General features: G+C 54.7%; 3 protein-coding genes across 6 annotated transcripts in view; all 3 read left to right on the top strand.

Moving 5' to 3' along the window:
• The window catches only part of FAM193B (family with sequence similarity 193 member B), a 32,684-nt gene extending 27,698 nt beyond the window's left edge, over window positions 1–4,986 (top strand). For all 4 annotated transcript variants that reach the window (XM_037501088.1, XM_037501087.1, XM_037501089.2 and 1 more), the window contains 2 exons: window positions 782–879; window positions 2,836–4,986. In XM_037501088.1, coding sequence (XP_037356985.1) covers window positions 782–878 — 97 coding nt within the window. In that variant the 3' untranslated portion in view covers window position 879; window positions 2,836–4,986. The remainder of the gene's footprint in view (window positions 1–781; window positions 880–2,835) is intronic.
• Window positions 4,987–5,478: 492 nt separating this feature from the next.
• Window positions 5,479–10,682, top strand: DDX41 (DEAD-box helicase 41). The gene is made up of 17 exons (XM_037501090.2): window positions 5,479–5,537; window positions 5,628–5,738; window positions 5,985–6,144; window positions 6,237–6,311; window positions 6,396–6,456; window positions 6,925–7,061; window positions 7,440–7,512; window positions 7,629–7,782; window positions 7,858–7,994; window positions 8,466–8,628; window positions 8,809–8,940; window positions 9,223–9,294; window positions 9,418–9,514; window positions 9,647–9,796; window positions 9,885–9,956; window positions 10,051–10,161; window positions 10,332–10,682. The coding sequence occupies exons 1-17, from the start codon at window positions 5,511–5,513 to the stop codon at window positions 10,466–10,468; spliced, it is 1,869 nt and encodes a 622-aa protein (XP_037356987.1). The 5' UTR covers window positions 5,479–5,510; the 3' UTR covers window positions 10,469–10,682.
• A 1,972-nt stretch (window positions 10,683–12,654) lies between these two features.
• On the top strand, window positions 12,655–17,173 carry DOK3 (docking protein 3). Its single transcript, XM_037499121.1, has 5 exons — window positions 12,655–12,763; window positions 13,705–14,010; window positions 15,808–15,907; window positions 16,022–16,194; window positions 16,290–17,173. The coding sequence occupies exons 1-5, from the start codon at window positions 12,698–12,700 to the stop codon at window positions 16,986–16,988; spliced, it is 1,344 nt and encodes a 447-aa protein (XP_037355018.1). The 5' UTR covers window positions 12,655–12,697; the 3' UTR covers window positions 16,989–17,173.
• Window positions 17,174–17,876: the final 703 nt, after the last annotated feature.

Here is a 17,876-nt window from a genome sequence, read left to right as displayed (position 1 = left end):
TAAGAACCTGGGCTTTTCCCAGCTTCATTCATTTTGTGTATTCACTTGTCCGCTGTGTCCTTACTAAATATCATCATAGACGGGTTCTTGGAGAATGTGGCTTTCAACAAAACAACATGTAACTAAAGCAGGCCCTCGTCAGCCAGAATTATTTTTTCTCATTAATATTAGAACAAAATGACATTGAATGAAGTGATGTCATTTGAGGAGCTGATGTACTTCCCCAGGTCTGCCTGGTCTGAGTTCAGGGGACAGAGGTGAATCACAAAGTGTGGTTGGGGAAAGAGAGCCATAAACGTACAGTCTAGGGCCTAGAAAGATGGCTGGAAGAGACAGTGACAAACTAAGGGGTGGGGGTGACCCTGAAAGCTGACACCTAAGCTGAAAAATAGGAATGAATGGATCAGCTTTTAAAAAAGTATTTGTGGATTTGTGGCAGTGGGGCCAGCAGGTACAGAGGTTTGAGGGGGCAAGAAATACATCATCCTTAAGGGAGTAGAATACAACCTAGTGTAGCTCGACTCAAATAGAGTAAGGAGAGGGCCTGAATCTCAAGCCAGTATCTCTTCACATGCTGTCCTGGGCTCCTGAGCACTGCGTCCAGGAAGTCCCTAAGCCAGTAGAGCTCCCACATTTTCCAGACTGGGGCACCCAGGACCCAGAGGGGCTGTGCAGAGCTGACCTGCTTCCTTTGGTGGCCAGTTCACACAGGTCTGGAAGGAGATCCAGCAGAGGAATGAGGGAACCTCTAATTGTACTTTGGTGTCTCCAAACCCACCAGGTTCTGTTTGGATTCTGCAAAGCAAACTCGTCAGAAAGTTGCTGTGAACTGGACCAACTTCAGCCTCAAGAAAACCACTCCCAGCACAGCTCAGTGAGGTATAAAGACCCCCTCACACACATGTTGCATGCACTTCCTCTGCCCATTCTCTGCCTGAGAATTGTAAGCCCTGAATCTTCATAGATTCTCCATAGATTCAGCCCAGCCAGCTACATGTTCCAAAGGTACAGGCCCCATCGCTTCTCCTGCAGCCACTTAGCTATAGGCCTGTCTTTCCATCGCTTCTCCTTGAGCCAGGCCCTCCTTCAGTTCTCCTTCCCATGCTCCTGAAGGGCCATCATCCCCCAGAGTATCCCCACAAGGTCTCTATTTTCTCATACCAGCTGCCTTCCAAAGTACCCAGAGAGCCGTGGGCCCCAGAGGGCTGCCCCCACCCCTGAAGTTATCAGCCCCAGGATTGACTGCCTGACTTGCCTCTTCAGTGCAAGCAACCAGGATGCTTCCCTGCTGAATTTATGTGAGAAGGAGTCAGCCCTGAGAGGTAGCTGAGCTAGACCTGGTCCCCTGAGGGTCAGTTAAGCATGAAGGTGTTAGTGGGCGCTCTCCCCAACACAAGTTCCATGAGAAAAAGGACAATGAAGCTGCCTCCCAGAAGCAGAGACCTGGCTTCCCTCCCAGCCACCACAAAGGTCCTTTTGTCAGAAATCCTGACATATCAGGTGACATTTGGGACTGAGAACAGAAGACTGGAGAAGGCCTTGGGCTAAGAGCTGGCAGGTTGGTCTTGGTGCCTGATGGCTATACAGGGCCATGTCTCAACCTGAACTGTCCCTGGGCTCAGGCCTTTTCTAGCTGGCAACCATGTGACCATTCTTTTTTTTTTTTTTTTTTTTTTTTAAAGATTTATTTATTTTATGCATACAAGAGCTGGGGTGTAAGCCAGGGGTTGGGGGTGGATGGGTTGAGAGGACTCACCAGAGACACTGGGGAACAGAACAGGTGGACTGACTAAAATATACTGCTGAGGAGATCAGCGGATGAGACAGGAGAGGTCAGCTGCACCATGTGGGTTAGCTCCCTAGCTGGGGATCGAATTCGTGCTGCAGTGGCTGCCGACAGATTCATAGTGCTGAGACTTAACCCCTTGCGCCACCAGGGAGGGAGGCCCCACATGGCCATTCTTGAGGCAATAGGAACCTGGGGCAGGAGCGTCCGGTTCAGACTGCCCAGGAGTGTATTCTCACGTGTCCTCTTCCCCTTTGCTGTGCCAGCACAGCGCCTCTGACCCAGGACAGCAGACTTCCTGGCCTCTCGGCCAAATTTGCTTGTCCTCTTTGGATCAGCATCCGCCACCCTTGACACCCCAGATATCCCAGGGGCAGTCCAGAGAACCTGAAACCAAGGCACCTTGGGACGCGACTCCCTGTGGCACCCGTGTGATCCCAAGGTCTGGATGATCTGAGTCACCTTAGCTCTGAGCTGGGCTCCGAGGTCCTTTGCCAAGGGCCAGGGCACCCTTCTGCCTCTTCCCTCCACCTCCACAGGAATCCCAGACACTTTGTATCGGTTGCACCAGTGCCCCTGTCATCCAGGAAATTTCCAACTTTCTCCCTTACTCCTTTGATATCTTTTCCCAGACAGGAGCTCCTCCCTCCCCCACCTCCTTGAATCTTTTCACCCTCCTCAGAACAGGATGGGGATAAGGCAGTGCTGGCACAGGCTTGGCCCAGCCCAGGCATCATGGCACCTGGAGCCTAAGGCAGGAGTCAGAGAGGACATTCCTGGCCTGCTGGTGGGAGAGCAGATGCAGAGGAGGGCTCCTACTTCACCTGCTTGGGATGGTGTGCTGCCAGGGTGGGCAGGCTCCCCCAGGATTTTCCCCCCACATTCTGAGATCTACTACAGAACCTCAGGGCTGGGACTGTCATTTGTCAGGGTTTCAACCTTAATCTGCACAATCAGAAAATCTGCTCAGTTTATTCAGGCCAGGAAGCAGCTGTAGCCCCTCCTCAGGACATTGGAGCCTCACTGCTTGCTTGTGTTGTTTTTCTCAGCCCCTGTAGAGTGAAGCTTCTTCAGGGTGTTGTGAAGACCCCGACTGCCAGCCGAAAGTCTACAGTTTCTTCCTCCATATCCCTGCCCACCTGCCCAACACCCTCCCCATTCCTTGCCATCCCGGACCAACCAAACGCTGAATGGATGCCGTGCGTGCTGGGGCCCTCAGGACCTCTGCAGAGCCACTTCCTGGTGCTACGCAGCCTCCACACTCAGAGCCCGGTGGCTGGGCTGGCCTGTGGGCCAGGGGCTGATGGTACTGCTGGCCCAGCACTGCTCTTTGTGTTTGGTTTTTGTTTTTGTTTTTGTTTTTCGATTCTTTACTTTTGATACTGTGAAGATCTTTCCTGCGAAAGATAAAGCAACATTTGGACACAGAGTCAGTGTATTGGTTTGTGATGAGTAGGGGTGAGGTGAGGACCCTACTCAGAAGCACCATCTCTGCCTTAGTCACTGGACTTATTCAGCATATACTTTATATCACCAGTTTGGCAAAGTTTCCACTTAATACTTGCAGAAGCTCAAAGTAGGATTATCCTTTTTCACAAATGAGGGAACTATAACATAAAGCTCAGTCTGAGTGAGAGCCCAGGTATGTGTGACAGTCTCACCTGTACCCTGTCCCCCTGCTCGGAGAATTCTGGTAGTTGAGCCTAGAGGGCCTCTTCCCCATGCTGTGTTTCAGTTTCCCCATCTGTATGAGGGCTCAAGCCTTTATGTGCTTTGTGCCTACAGCCTGGGTGGCTGGAGTTGGCAGGGCAAGTGGAGTTTCCATACATTAGATCTGATTTCCAGTGAGAATGGGACATGTAGCCTTAGTACTTGAGAGCTAAGAAGATAATGAGTCCTATAAAGGAAGGCATACTAGTACTTCCTCCTCTCCCCTAATGGATCTGATTTGTAAACACAGATTTGTAACTCAGGTTTTAATAGGATTGCTAAAAATTACTCACACCCTTATATCCTAACCCTTTGTCCCAAGTGTGACTTTCTCTACTAAAACCAAGATTATATGGGGAGTGATGAAGGTATAGTCACTAAGTTCTTTTGGGGGTGCCATTTTTGTAGGCTCAGAAACCACTCCTTTCTTCCCCCCAGGTTGAACCCCACCACAGGTGCACAGCTAGTGCCAGCTCCTTCCAAAGCAATGAAAAACAGTGTTGACCACAGGCTTCCAATTCCTAAGCCCTGGCCTTCCCCAATCCCCAGGGAACTGCAACGCTTCCCTGTGAAACCTCTACCTGTATATTTATTACCAGTGATCTCAACTCTTGCACCAGGCACCTGCCCTGCAGTTTAATTGGCATGGTTAACTAAAATTCTCTTTCATCATTGACAAATTGCAGGTCTAATCGAGAACCCACTTCACCTACAGAGAACTAGACTCCTGTGAGTAGTGATCAGATGCCAGTGCCTTGCCTCTGCCTCCCACACTCATTCCAACCACACTAATAACCTTGTTCTCCAAATTGGCCTGGCATCCTTAGGTCTTCTGATTTTTGCTGATTATCCTTTTATGGATTCTGCTCATCCTTCACATCCCAGTTGAGAGGGTACTTTTATCATGAGAATCTTTTTGCCCTGCCTTTGTGATAATTCCAAAAGGGGTGCCTTGTCTGTCTTACCATAATTTTCTTTAACCTAAGAGTAGTTACTCATCTATAATTGTGTCTCCTCAACTCACCAGCCAGGTTTGTGTCTTGCTCATTTTCTCTCTCCTTGAATGCTGTATACAGTGACAGGGAGAACAGCACTGACCAGTGAAGCTGAAATTTCTCTGACAGTAACAGCCTCACCTGCTCTGGGCCCGATCTACTAAAACCAATATTATATGGGAAATGATGGAGACATAGTCACTAAGTTCTTTTGGAGGTGTCATTTTTGTAGGTTCAGAAACCACTCCTTTCTTCCCCTCAGCCTTAGCTGATTTTGATAGTCAAATACCTAAGAAGTGTCCTACATGGCACACGCCCAGTCCTACACCCCCTCTCACATCGTGACCAGGCCTTCACTCCTGCTATGCCCTCTAGCTGGTAGCTTCTCTTCCCCACTCCTGTGCTTAGGTTCCACATTCCCCTGGAAGCACTGATCCAGTCTCCTCGAAGCCGCCTATTGTCAGGTACCCCAGGCCTCTATTACAGCATTTACAGTTATAACTGTACATCATACGTACAGATTCAGCTAAAAGCCATTGCCAGCCGTATTTTATCTCTCACTTCTCTGAATATAGATGTCTCGCACAGTCGAAAACTCCAGTCTGAGAGCACAGGATTCGTCATTTATTCTACCGGCCCCACCCTGTCCCCTCTCGGACCTCATAGGGTTTCCCGACCACTAGAGGGCGCAGTGCCCGACGACAGGGGGGTGGGTACCGGGCCAATTCATGCTCTAAAACTAGCCTTCGAGGAGGCCGCTTTCTCCCACCCGGCTCTGAGCCTTTATCACAAGGTCGAAGGCCTCCAGCATCCCATAATGCCTTGCCTGACACTCGCTCTCAGCCCGGGCGACGACTGCACAGCCACTCGTGGGGGCGCTGGAGGGAAGTTTGTCCCTCTGTGGGATCCGGCACTCTGAGGTCGTTGCTAGGCGCCGACGTTGGCTTCTTTACATCTGATTGGACTTCTCTCAAAGGTGAGGCGGGGTTTTGCCGTGGCGCGCATGCGTGCAGCAAAGAATGGAGGAGTCGGAACCCGAGCGGAAGGTGGGAGCGAGGCTGGGGTCCGCGCGGGTGGGGAGCGGTAGTGAAGGCTGGGGGAGGGGGAGACCGGGCCTGACTCTAGTGTACCCTTAGCGGGTTCGGAGCGATGAGGCCACTGCCACAGGAAGCCTCTCCGAGGCGGAGGATGAGGACAACGAGGACTACGTGCCCTACGTGCCTCTACGACAGCGTCGGCAGTTGCTGGTGAGGCCCCGGCTCCGTGGAGGATGAGTGTGGGATGGCGATTCGCGGTGGGATGCGGGAGGGTAGCCCTGGCTCTGCGGTGTGAGATGTCAGTATACGGTAGGATCGTGGCGTCCAGGCCGACTAGGGACTGCGCTTCGGGGCACAAGATCCTCTTTCAAAAGCCAAGATGCAGATGCAGGTCCCTGGGCCCAATGCCCCGCTCTGTCTTGGGCATGGCTGTAAGGGGCACTGGTGGAACCTTAGCTCCAGAAGCTGCTGCAGCGAAGGCGCAAGGGAGCTGCAGAGGAGGAGCAGCAAGACAGCGGCAGTGAGCCCCGGGGAGATGAGGATGACATCCCACTTGGCCCCCAGTCTAACGTCAGCCTCCTGGATCAGCACCAGCACCTCAAAGAGAAAGCTGAAGGTGGGCTGGGCAGCATGGCCAGGGGGGCCAGGTGGAGGCTTACTTTGGCCAACTGCTTTGGTGCCTGTGTCACCTTACGCTTCTTTCCTTAGCCCGCAAGGAGTCTGCCAAGGAGAAGCAGCTGAAGGAAGAAGAGAAGATCCTGGAGAGTGTGGCTGAGGGCAGAGGTATGGTTGTGACCAGGTCAGAGAGAAGGGGGGCCTGGCCTCTGAGAAGCAGGCACCAGCCCTGAGCCACATCTCTTTCCTCAGCCTTGATGTCAGTGAAGGAGATGGCTAAGGGAATTACATATGATGATCCAATCAAAACCAGGTACGCCCTTCCAGTCTGTAGCAAGCCAGTTACCCTTACTTAAGATAGTATGTGGCTGAGGGGCCTCCCCGGTGGCGCAGCGGTTGAGCGCTGGGTTGCGAAGCTGCGCGCGGCCTCTGCGGCGCCGGTTCGATCCCCGGCTGCTCCCCGGCCACCAGAGGAGGGTCCCACATGGCGCGCAGACCTCTCCTGCCGCCCGCTGCTCCCCTCAGCAGTGTGCTTCGGTCCTTCTGCCTGCTCTGCTCCCCGCTCTGGCTCTGGTGAATTCTCTCGCCCTCCCGCGCTTCTGACTGTACCCAGTGCATGTATAAACAAAAAACAAACAAACAAACCAGCAAACAAATAAATAAAGCATGCCTCTATAAAAAAAAAAAAAAAAAAAAAAAAAAAAGATAGTATGTGGCTGAGACTGGCAGGGGCACCCTAAAGCCAGCTGTGCTTCTCTTAACTGCTACTACTTACCCACAGTTGGACACCTCCCCGATATGTCCTGAGTATGTCTGAAGAGCGCCATGAGCGTGTACGGAAGAAGTACCACATCCTAGTGGAAGGAGATGGTATCCCACCACCCATCAAGAGCTTCAAGGAGATGAAATTTCCTGCAGGTACCTGGGAGCTGAGAGAGGTGCCATACTTTGATAGTCAATACCTGTGAGGTTGTATCCTATTCCCCCACCCCCTTAGCACTACAGCTGCAGCATTGAGTCTCAGCAGCAGATAAAGGGATTTGAGGAGGCTTTTTCCGTACCCCTACCTAGACACGTTCACTCTCCTTTGCTATTAGGCAGCTTTAAGGAGCAGGTGACATTGGCCATGGACTGACCTCTGCTTTGCTTAGAGGCCCTAAACAAGTACACATTTGTCCATTTCTTAGAAATGGTGTTGTTATTTATAGCTTGAGCGTGATGGTGTCAATTTTACAGGCTTTAGAGACCCAGTAAAGTACCCTTGAGACACAGGTGACACAGGGTTGTTTTCCATAGCCATCCTGAGAGGTCTGAAGAAGAAAGGCATTCACCATCCGACACCCATTCAGATCCAGGGCATCCCCACCATGTAAGTGTGGGCCTGGGGAGGGTGGTGATGAGGAGGAGCCATCTCTAGGTTGCCATCAGGAGAAATTGGCCCATGTTCTGCTGAAGCTGACCCTTAGGCCTGTCTTCTCCCCGCAGTCTGTCTGGCCGTGACATGATAGGTATTGCCTTCACGGGTTCAGGCAAGACGCTGGTGTTCACATTGCCTGTCATCATGTTCTGCCTGGAACAAGAGAAGAGGTTACCTTTCTCCAAACGGGAAGGGCCCTACGGACTCATCATCTGCCCATCGGTAAGATAGGTTGGCCTGGGGAACAGAACAGAGACGGGACACCTTCTGGTGCCAGCCTCTGCTCTTATACTGCAGCGGGAGCTGGCCCGGCAGACCCACGGCATCCTGGAGTATTACTGCCGTCTACTGCAGGAGGACAGCTCTCCACTCCTGCGCTGTGCTCTCTGTATTGGGGGCATGTCTGTCAAAGAGCAGATGGAGACCATCCGACAGTGAGCAGTCCCACCCCATGTGCCTCCTCAGAGCCCCTAGACCAGCTAAAGGACCCTTGGTATTAGCCATTCCACAGACCCTCAGAGGCCTCCTGTGGGCCCAGCCCTCCAGGAGCCCCTAGTCTAATGGGAAGATCTGTTGGGGTGGAACAGAGGGATGTGAGTTATCTTGGGAGTACAGCAGATAGAATGAGGGCATCTCAGGTCAGGTGGGGTATGCCATTCTAGGCAGAAGGCACAGAGGTGGAGGAACTTCCAAGTGTCCTAGAAAAGTTCTTCAGTTAGTCTGTCTGAGTCTAAGGTACTGAGCAGGCTGCAGCAGTCCCAGGAGAGCTGCGTCTGTACATGTGGCAGGGTGAAGGGAAGGGCGAGATGGTAACAGGTGAGGTGATACAGGGAAGAAGCCAAATGCCAGCCTCTAGTTTGGGTGCGCATGTGGCCCCCGCCTTAGGTTCTCTCCTGGCTCCCCAGTGGTGTGCACATGATGGTAGCCACCCCTGGGCGCCTCATGGATCTGCTGCAGAAGAAGATGGTCAGCCTAGACATCTGCCGCTACCTAGCCCTGGACGAAGCCGACCGCATGATCGACATGGGCTTCGAGGGCGACATCCGCACCATCTTCTCTTATTTCAAGGTGTCCGTTCCACCTGGCTGGGGCACTCCTGCCACTCTTTTCCCTTCCACCTCCCCGCTCCACCCTACCCCCACCACATCTAACTGGAGAGGGCCCTGAGGCCTCTTACTGCCTACCACTGTCCCAGCTGCTCAATATCCCCAGCACCCTAGCCCTTATCCCAACCCTGTCCTCCTTCAGGGCCAGCGGCAGACCCTACTCTTCAGTGCTACCATGCCGAAGAAAATTCAGAACTTTGCCAAGAGTGCCCTGGTAAAGCCTGTCACCATCAATGTGGGGCGTGCTGGGGCCGCCAGCTTGGATGTCATCCAGGTGGGCAAGTCCTTCTAATAGGCACTCTCAAATGTGACAGCTGGAACTGGTGAGGCCCCCCCCGCAATTTGATGAGAGTGGGATTTGGCCCACTTTGTGGGCACTGAGAGTTTCATTCAAAGCCCCTGACCTTGGAAGGAAACATTCTTTGGGTGCCCAGCCCTTGGTGGCAAGAGGTTTCTGCTTACCTCTCAGCTGACGTTGGGGCCCTAGCATCTGTGGCAAGGCCGTGGCTGGGGACCCTGACCTCAGAATCACCTGGCCTTGTCCTTGTGATGGCAGGAGGTAGAATACGTCAAGGAGGAGGCCAAGATGGTGTACCTGCTCGAGTGCCTGCAGAAGACCCCCCCACCTGTGAGTGCAGCCAGCAAGAGAGGCCCAGGAACCCTGGGACAAGGGGGTGAGGCTAGTAGGGACCGCGTGCTAGGGGGCAATTGGGGAGCTGTCCCCATGACTAGAGTTGGCCTTCCTGGACAGGTGCTCATCTTTGCTGAGAAGAAGGCTGATGTGGATGCCATTCACGAGTACCTGCTGCTCAAGGGGGTGGAGGCCGTGGCCATCCATGGAGGCAAAGGTTAGGGTGGCGCATGCATTGCCGTGGACAATGCTCCCTGCCAGCAGTCCCACCTCTCCCCCTTCCCTGGCTGGCCTGTGTTCCCCTAATCCCTGGACTCCTACTCTAACAGCTCCTGCTTTACCCTTCCAGACCAGGAGGAACGGACCAAGGCCATCGAGGCTTTCCGGGAAGGCAAGAAGGATGTCCTAGTGGCCACGGATGTAGCCTCCAAGGGCTTGGACTTCCCTGCCATCCAGCACGTCATCAATTATGACATGCCTGAGGAGATAGAGAATTACGGTGGGGCATTAGGGGGATGGGGATGCCAGGGCTAGAGACCAGGCACAGCCCCCGAGCAGTGAGCCAGAGCCTCTGTTTCTCTCTGCAGTGCACCGGATCGGCCGCACCGGGCGTTCAGGAAACACAGGCATTGCCACTACCTTCATCAACAAGGCCTGTGGTGAGTGAGCCACCAGGGCCACCTCAGCTGTCTCTTGGGTTCTCTGTGGCTACCTGGGCTACCTGGGGCTGACAGTTCCCCATCACCCCCACAGATGAGTCGGTGCTGATGGACCTCAAAGCCCTGCTGCTGGAGGCCAAGCAGAAGGTGCCCCCCGTGCTGCAAGTGCTGCACTGTGGGGACGAGTCCATGCTGGACATTGGAGGTGACTGTTGAGTGGGGGGGATACTATTTGGGTGGGGTTGGGAGGTCATGGGGGAAACCCCTTGAAGCAATTCCAAGCTACACATTACTGTTGTGGGAGTCTAAGGGGACAGGGTCTGGTTTGTGGAGCCTGGTCCCTGTGTACACTTAACTTCCCCCATATCCCTCTAGGAGAGCGTGGCTGTGCCTTCTGTGGGGGTCTGGGCCATCGGATCACCGACTGCCCCAAGCTTGAGGCTATGCAGACCAAGCAGGTCAGCAATATCGGCCGCAAGGACTACCTGGCCCACAGCTCCATGGACTTCTGAGCCATCTGACATCCCTCCCTCTCTCCAAGAGGCCTCGGTCCCTGGGACCCCAGCTGCCTACCACACACACCAGCCCCCTGGACAAGAAGCCAGCATCCTCGGCCCAGCTGGCCTGGGCTGGACCAGGCCGGGCCTGGCTACCTGCACCCTGTGGCCCCCAGAATTACTATTTTTGCTCCCCTTTATCCCAGCTGCCATTAAAGCACAAACCTCTCTGGTTTCAGTCTGAGCCCTGTCTGTCTCGCCTCACCTGCTCCCAGCTTCCTGGGCAGATCTCACTCACTGACCTCCAGACCCCTACAAGACAGCATCTTCCACCACCACTGTTAATACCAGGCCTGCTAGTACTTGGTTGTGGAAGGAGCCGCTGGGAGTTGGGGGTGGGGGAGCCCTCAGCATTCTCCCCTGGCCTACCTGGTTTTGTGACTCTGGGAGGGGCACGGACAGGGAGGGGAAATGATTGGGTTTTCTGGTCTCTGGTTGGCTTTCATAATTTCCAATCCTGCCCAAGCTCACTCTTTCTGTCAGTTGTGTGAAACTTTTGGGGCCTCTTGGGCGGTGGCTTCCCACCTCAGACCCCCCTGCCTACTTGGCTGCCCACATGGGTTCCTGGTAGGGAACCCTTCTGCTCCATTCACTGAGAGGGCAGAGGGTGTCAAAAGACTGCTACCAAGGCACAAGCACCCTCTGACCCCAGCCTGTGCCCAGCTCTCTGTAGAACCCGAGATCCAGGCAGCTAGGAAGCCTGCTGGTGAGCAGGACAGAGACCGGACATGAGTGAATGTGGGCAGCAGTCACAAGGCTGCTGGCAGACAGACCAGGATCCCAGCACCTGACCAGAGGCAGGAGGAGGAAGGGCTGTGGCGGCGGCTGTGTCACCCAGTTCCTCTGGGGCCTAGTGTTGTGTGTGAGGCCAGTGCTTATCCCAGCAGGACGCGGTTGCTCAAGGCGTGTTTGTCACTTGCTGTTGGCCTTGAGCCAGTTACTTAACATTTTGGAGCTTCAATTTCCTCATCGTAATGGCAATGAGAATGCAGTGGTGGTTGGAACTGCCCAAGCCACAGTGGGCACCAAGCCGGGTGCCAAAAGCACCTAGAAAATATTTCCTGCCCAAGTTGCTGTACCCTCACTGTGAACCCCGAAAAGCAGTCCTCAGTCTGGTTAGACATTCCTTCCCAAGGTGGCACTGAATGATGTGAGGCTGATCCCAGAATTCAGATCACACACAGCCCCGGTATTGGCCTTTAGCACAACAAGGCAAAAATAACCCTGGCAAGAAGCAAAGCTCAAAAAGAGCATGTGAGCTCCCCAGGGACCCAATGGGGTGTGCCATCCACACTTACCTGGCCAGGGCCAGGCCTCACCAAGAGAATGGGGATACACCGCTGGGGCTTACGTGCTCTCTTGACTGCATGGAGTAGTCAGGTCAGTCCTCCTGGAGGAAGAGGCAGTCTAGTGCCACAAATAGCACAGTGGTAAGTGCCCTAGAGGGGCTGATGGGGCATGAGGGTGGGCAGGAGAGCACTGGGCACCTTGAGTCTGAGTCAACAAGCTCACACAGTGGGGGAACAGGAGAGTGTGTAGGAAGGAGAGAGAGAGCTCAGTTCAGGGCTTGGCTTGTGGTTAGCAAAGAGGACTGTGGTGGGTGGTTGGAGTAATCAAAGGGGAGATGACCCAATTGGCAAGGGATAGTTCTGTGAGTATGGAGAGGAGCGAATGTGGGAAATACTCTCAAGGCACAGGAAAGTAGAGCAGGACTGGGTGAGACACCAACCAAGACTTAGCATGGGAAAGTCAGGAGTTTGCCAGTTTGGCCTAAGAAGGGGGGCCTGGGGTGAGGACAGTTTTGTGGGAAGGCCAGGCCACCAGGGCACAGGAGAGGGGAGGGGTTGGAGCTCATGACAGGGAGCCAGTCTGCAGTCAGACACTCAGACCCAACTGACCCGAAGCAGGCAAGGGTCATTTGCCTTCTGGTAGCCCCTGCCAGGAACACATGGACACCTTGGACCAGCCAGAACCCCAAGAGGAAATCTGCAGGGTCCACTCTTACCCCTCACTCTGCTAGCTCCTTTATCAAAGATGAGGCTCCCCTCCCCCAGCCCAGCAGCTGCCACTCTGGACAGAGGGAGGGGGAAGTGGCCAGAAGGGGAAGTGTGAGGAGTTCCCCTCCAGCCTGTCACCAGTCTCTTCAGGACCTCAGAGTGGCAGCCCCGAGGACTGGCCTGGACCATGGAGCCTCTGGAGACACCGGTCAAGGACGGCATCCTCTACCAGCAACACGTCAAGTTCGGCAAGGTGGGGACCCTGACTGTAAGACAGCTGCCCGGGACAAACAGTGGGTCTCTACCCCAGCCTCGCCAGGCCACCTGACCTGGGGAGCTGGGGAAGGGAGTCAGGGTGGGGGAATTAACCCAGGTGTGGGGGTGTGGAACAAAGCCCCATCCTCAGCCTATGCAGGCCTCTGTGAGCTCCTACCTCATGTAAAAATGGGGCCGCCACGATTGGGGAGGGCCTGGGAACCCAAACTCTGGGGCAAGACAGAGGCAGGGGGCTAACCAACCCAACAGTGTTCTGCCCCATTGGGTCATGGCATTAAGGCCCCCTGAAAGGGCGGGGTGCTGAGCTGTAGGAGTCCCAGAGGTGGAGCCCCACCCTGAAGAAGAGGGCTCAGCTCCTCCCAGCCCTGTCACAGGACAGGGGGAGGTTTACTCCTCAGCGGCAGGCCCTGCACCCCCTCAACACAGTGGCAGCTGCTGGCCAGGCAGATAAACCGTCTGTTTCCTTTGCTTGGTGCTATTTGCATGTTTCCTTCCTTACCATCAAGAGCCTGAGGCCTCCCTTGCACCCCAGCCCCTGGCCCACAGTCCAAGTAACCTCTTTTGGGGCTTGGTGGGGGGCACCAACATAATGGCAGAGTCGAGTGGTCTGCTGTGGCCACTAAATACAGACGTAATACAGCAGAGAACCTGTGTTCTCATGACCTTTTGTGTTTGGCATCACAGGAAAGTGTGGGATAGAATTGAACACAGGGATGACTAGCCCCCTGCAAGTTTCTTCCCCCCACTGGGCCAACCCAACCAGCTGGGGCAAGGAAGCTGGGGCTTCCTTCCCTGGGACCATGAGACTCAGCTGGGGAGGCAGAGGCAGCCTGGGCAGATAGGGCTACCTGTGTGGGGCTGAGGTGCGGCGAACCTACCACTCAAGGATCTTCTCCGCCCCACCCCCATCTCCCACAGAAGTCCTGGCGGAAGGTGTGGGCTCTCCTGTATGCAGGAGGTCCATCAGGTGTGGCCCGGCTGGAAAGCTGGGAGGTCCGGGATGGTGGCCTAGCGCCAGCAGGTGACAGGTCTGTGGGGCCTGGCCGGCGGGGGGAGCGACGGGTCATCCGCCTGGCTGACTGCGTGTCCGTGCTGCGGGCTGATGGTGAGAGCTGCCCCCGGGACACCAGTGCCTTCCTGCTCACCACCACTGAGCGAAGCCACCTGATGGCTGCACAGCACCGCCAGGAGTGGATGGGCCCCATCTGCCAGCTGGCCTTCCCGGTGAGCACAGGGAGGGAGGGCAGGGGCCAGCCCCAAGGGACAAACTGATGCCCTCCTTGTCCTCATAAATACTGTATTCCCTCACATCCTGTCACTCAGTAAGAATATGACATGTACATGGGAGCCTGGGAAACCACCCAGAAACCCACAGAATAAAGCTGGGATGGTCATATGTTCCATAAAGAAAATGAAACACTGGAGTTGGTTCAGAGGTAAGGGGGGGTGGGCACATTAGAAAAGATGGTCCAGGAAGACCTCTCAGAGGGAACAGCGGGCCCACATCCTCAAGGATAAACAAAAGCCACCAGGCAAAGATCTGAGGCTAGTATATGCCAGGTTCCGAGGGTGTCCTTGTTGGAGCCCTTGAGGCAGGCAGCGCTGAGACAAGGAAGAACACCCCCATCTGTAAGCCACGACCTTAATGTCTTCCTTGTCTCCGCACCGCCCGCCTCAGGGGCCCCAACATCCCTGGACAGAGGGAGTGTGTGCAAAGATCCTGAAGCAGGCCAGCACAGCTACAGGATAAGGAGTGAAAGGAGGCCCAAGAGGAGGCAAACTGGGAGAGTCTGGTGGGAGCTTGAGGCTTGATTCTGAAGAAGAGAAGGCTTTGGTGTGGGTGAGGAGGAGGTGTATTGAACCACGGTCAGAAGTTGTAAAACTTCACAGGGTGTGTGATGAGCCGAAAGGAAATGAGTCCCGAGGTTCCTCAAAAAGTTAGACATAGAGTTACCATATGACCCAGCAGTTGCACTCCCAGGTATTTACCCGAGAGTTTAAACTCTTATTGAAACAGTTCAAACAAGACCTGTGCAAGAACGTTCCTAGCAGTACCAGTCACAATAACCCAAAGGCATGAACAACCTGAGGCCATCAGTTGACGAGCAAAGAAGAGGTGGCATATCCATAAGTGGGAAGTTACTAGGCCATAAAAAAGAATGAAGCACCAGCACATGCTACACCCTCTTGAGGATAAGCTTTGCAAACATGATGTAAAGTGAAAGAAGCCAGACACAAAGGCCACCTAGTCTGTGACTCCATTTACATGAACTGCCCAGAAGGGCAAATCCAAAGGGACAGTTATCAGGGGCCAAGGGAGGGACATGGGGAGTGACTGCTCTCGGGTACCAGTTTTCCATTAGGAGCCATGGAAAAGTTCTGGGGGTAGATAAAGGTGACGGTTGCACAACTTTGTGACTATTGTAAAAAAAAAACATCAAAATGTACACTTCAAAGTGGTTAAAATAGCCATTGTAATGTTATGTACTTAACCAAAACTTTTTCAATTAAAAAAAAAAGGAAATGACTGGGAACAAGGGTACCAGTGAGGAAACCGTAGCATTTGACCTTGGCCATGATACTGTGGACCAAGGTGGTCGTGTCGGAGGTGCTGAGAGTCAAATAGATCCCAAAGGTGATGAAGGGATGAGGGGAGGGCAGGAGCAAGGTGGAGAAAAGGCCTGGGGGAGATCTAAGTCGCTGTTCACCGGTGAAGCACTTGCCTAAACTGACAGGGACACTCACACCACAAGCCCAGACCCTGGCCAAGCTCAGGCTTATGGGGGACATCCTCTGGGTGCCCCCTGCTTTACAGCTGCCATCACCCTCAAGGGGGAGCTAGTGAGAAATCAGATTCAGAGGGGTGCCCAGGGAGGCTCAGTGTGTCAGGGGCTGAGCTGTGGCTGGCATCCACACCCTGGGTGCCCTTGCTGTCCTGGAGTCTTGGGTTACTGATCCCTGGGAAAGAATGGAGAAGAGGAATGGGCTGACTTTGAACCTATACCTTGACCCATTCCTCAGGGCACAGGGGAGTGCTCCTCAGGATCAGGGGAGACAGAGGCTCCCAAGAGGGGCCTGGTGCCCATGGAGGAGAACTCCATCTACTCCTCCTGGCAGGAAGGTGAGTTGGGCAAGGGCAGCCTCAGCCCCACCACCCCCGGGGTTGGTCTCTGGGAAACCATTGGGAGCCGTACCTGCAGGTGGGTCCCTGCCCTCAAGGTTCCCCTGCCTACAGTGGGTGAGTTTCCAGTGGTGGTACAGAGGACGGAGGCTGCTACCCGCTGCCAGCTAAAAGGGCCCTACGTTCTGGTGCTGGACCAGGACACCATCCAGCTGAGAGAGTCCTCCGGCCCCCAGGCCCTCTATGCCTGGCCCTACCGCTTTCTGCGCAAGTTCGGCTCAGACACGGTGAGTTGCTAGGGTGCCAACCCTGTGGGAACAGGTAGCGGGTGACAGGCACTGTGGTCTCCCAACCTCTGATCTGCCATGTCACCTGTGCCCAGGGTGTGTTTTCCTTTGAAGCTGGCCGCCGCTGTGACTCAGGTGAGGGCCTCTTCGCCTTCAGCAGCCCCCATGCCCGTGACTTGTGTGCAGCCGTGGCCATTGCCATTGCCCGCCAGCAGGATCGGCTACCAGGGCTGGTGGGAGCCCGGCCTTGCCCACTGCCTCGGGCTACCTCCTTGCCCTCACTGGACCCCCCAGGAGAGCTGCAGGAGCTACCCCCGGGACCTAAACCACACAGCTCCTGGAGGGTGCGTCTGGCTGACCCAGGCCCGCAGAGCCTGCCCTTGATGCTGGGCACAGAGCCCCTCGATGAGCCGGCAGCTGGGCTCTATGCCTCGGTGTGCAAGCGGGCTAGTGGCCCCCCAGGCCCTGAGCACCTCTATGAGAACCTGTGGCGGCTGGAGGCTAGCCCTGTGCCACCCAACAGTGGAGTGCCCGCACAGGAGGGCCCCAGCACCAGAAGTCCCCTGGCCAGCCCCATCTACCACAACAGTGAGGACCTAAGCTGGCCTAGTCCAGCGTATGACAGCACCCTAGAGGCCCAGTATCGGAGGCTGCTGGAGCTGGAGCTGGCTGACAATAGCGAGGAGGTTGGGGGTTCCAGCCGCCCTGGGGCACAGACGGGCTTCAAGGCCAAGCTGGTGACACTGCTGAGTCGAGAGAAGAAGAAAGGCCCAGTGCCCTGTGACCGGCCCTGACCACACTGGAGGCCTGGCAGTGGGAGAGAAAGGTGCTCTCCCTGGGACAGAAGGGTGGGCAAAGGATGGACGTCTGGGGATACATCTGCATCCACAGTGGCCTCCAGGGATGTGGCAGGCAACCCTGCTAAGCTTCTCCCCCCACCATGTATAGTGTACAGATGCGCTGATAATAAAATCTTCCAGCTCCCTTTGCATTCTGCCTCCTGGCCCACAGTCCATACCTCTTGGCTTCAGCTGCAGGCAGTGGAGTTCACAGCTTTACAGGGCACACAGAACCTCCCTTATGTGTGCTGCAGCCAACACCTGTGCCCCTGGCTGGCTTCCAGGGACATACCAGACCTGGACCTGACCTCTGCCATCAGTGGGTTCAAGGGAACTCAAGCAGATGGGCAAGATATAGATGATTATGGGTGGTATGATCCTATGCAACAGAAAATGACTTGGACAGTCGGGCAAAGAGGGAGACAAGGCCTGCTGATAGGAGCATACAATCCCTCTGAGTGGTGTGTAAAGGGTCAGCAGGGCTTCACCAGGTGCAGCTGAGGGTGGTCTGCTGGATCCAGAGACAAGAGCTTGGCCATGGATGGCTCCAGGCCCTGACCTTCCTGAGCTTAGCCTTATCCACAGCAGAGGGACAGGATCAAAATTCAGAAACATGTGGAGGCTGTATTTGAGGAAACCCTGTTCCAAAAACTGATCCTAGGTGCTAGGGATCCGTGTAGGGGAGAACAAGGAGTTCCCAATCAAGGGGAGCAGACAAGCTGATAGCCCTAGAATGGTCTGATGTGCTACATAACAGGTCTTTTTGTTTGTCCTCCATTAGAGTAAAGGCAGAGATAGTTTTAATCTTCTGCTTGTTTTACTCCGGTGTCCCCATCTCCACAA

This window comes from Talpa occidentalis, unplaced genomic scaffold (assembly GCF_014898055.3).
Source record: "Talpa occidentalis isolate TD23 unplaced genomic scaffold, MPIMG_talOcc4v2.1 talOcc4.9, whole genome shotgun sequence".
NCBI classification, from domain to species: Eukaryota; Metazoa; Chordata; class Mammalia; order Eulipotyphla; family Talpidae; genus Talpa; species Talpa occidentalis.
This window is presented reverse-complemented; position numbering and strand designations above follow the sequence as displayed.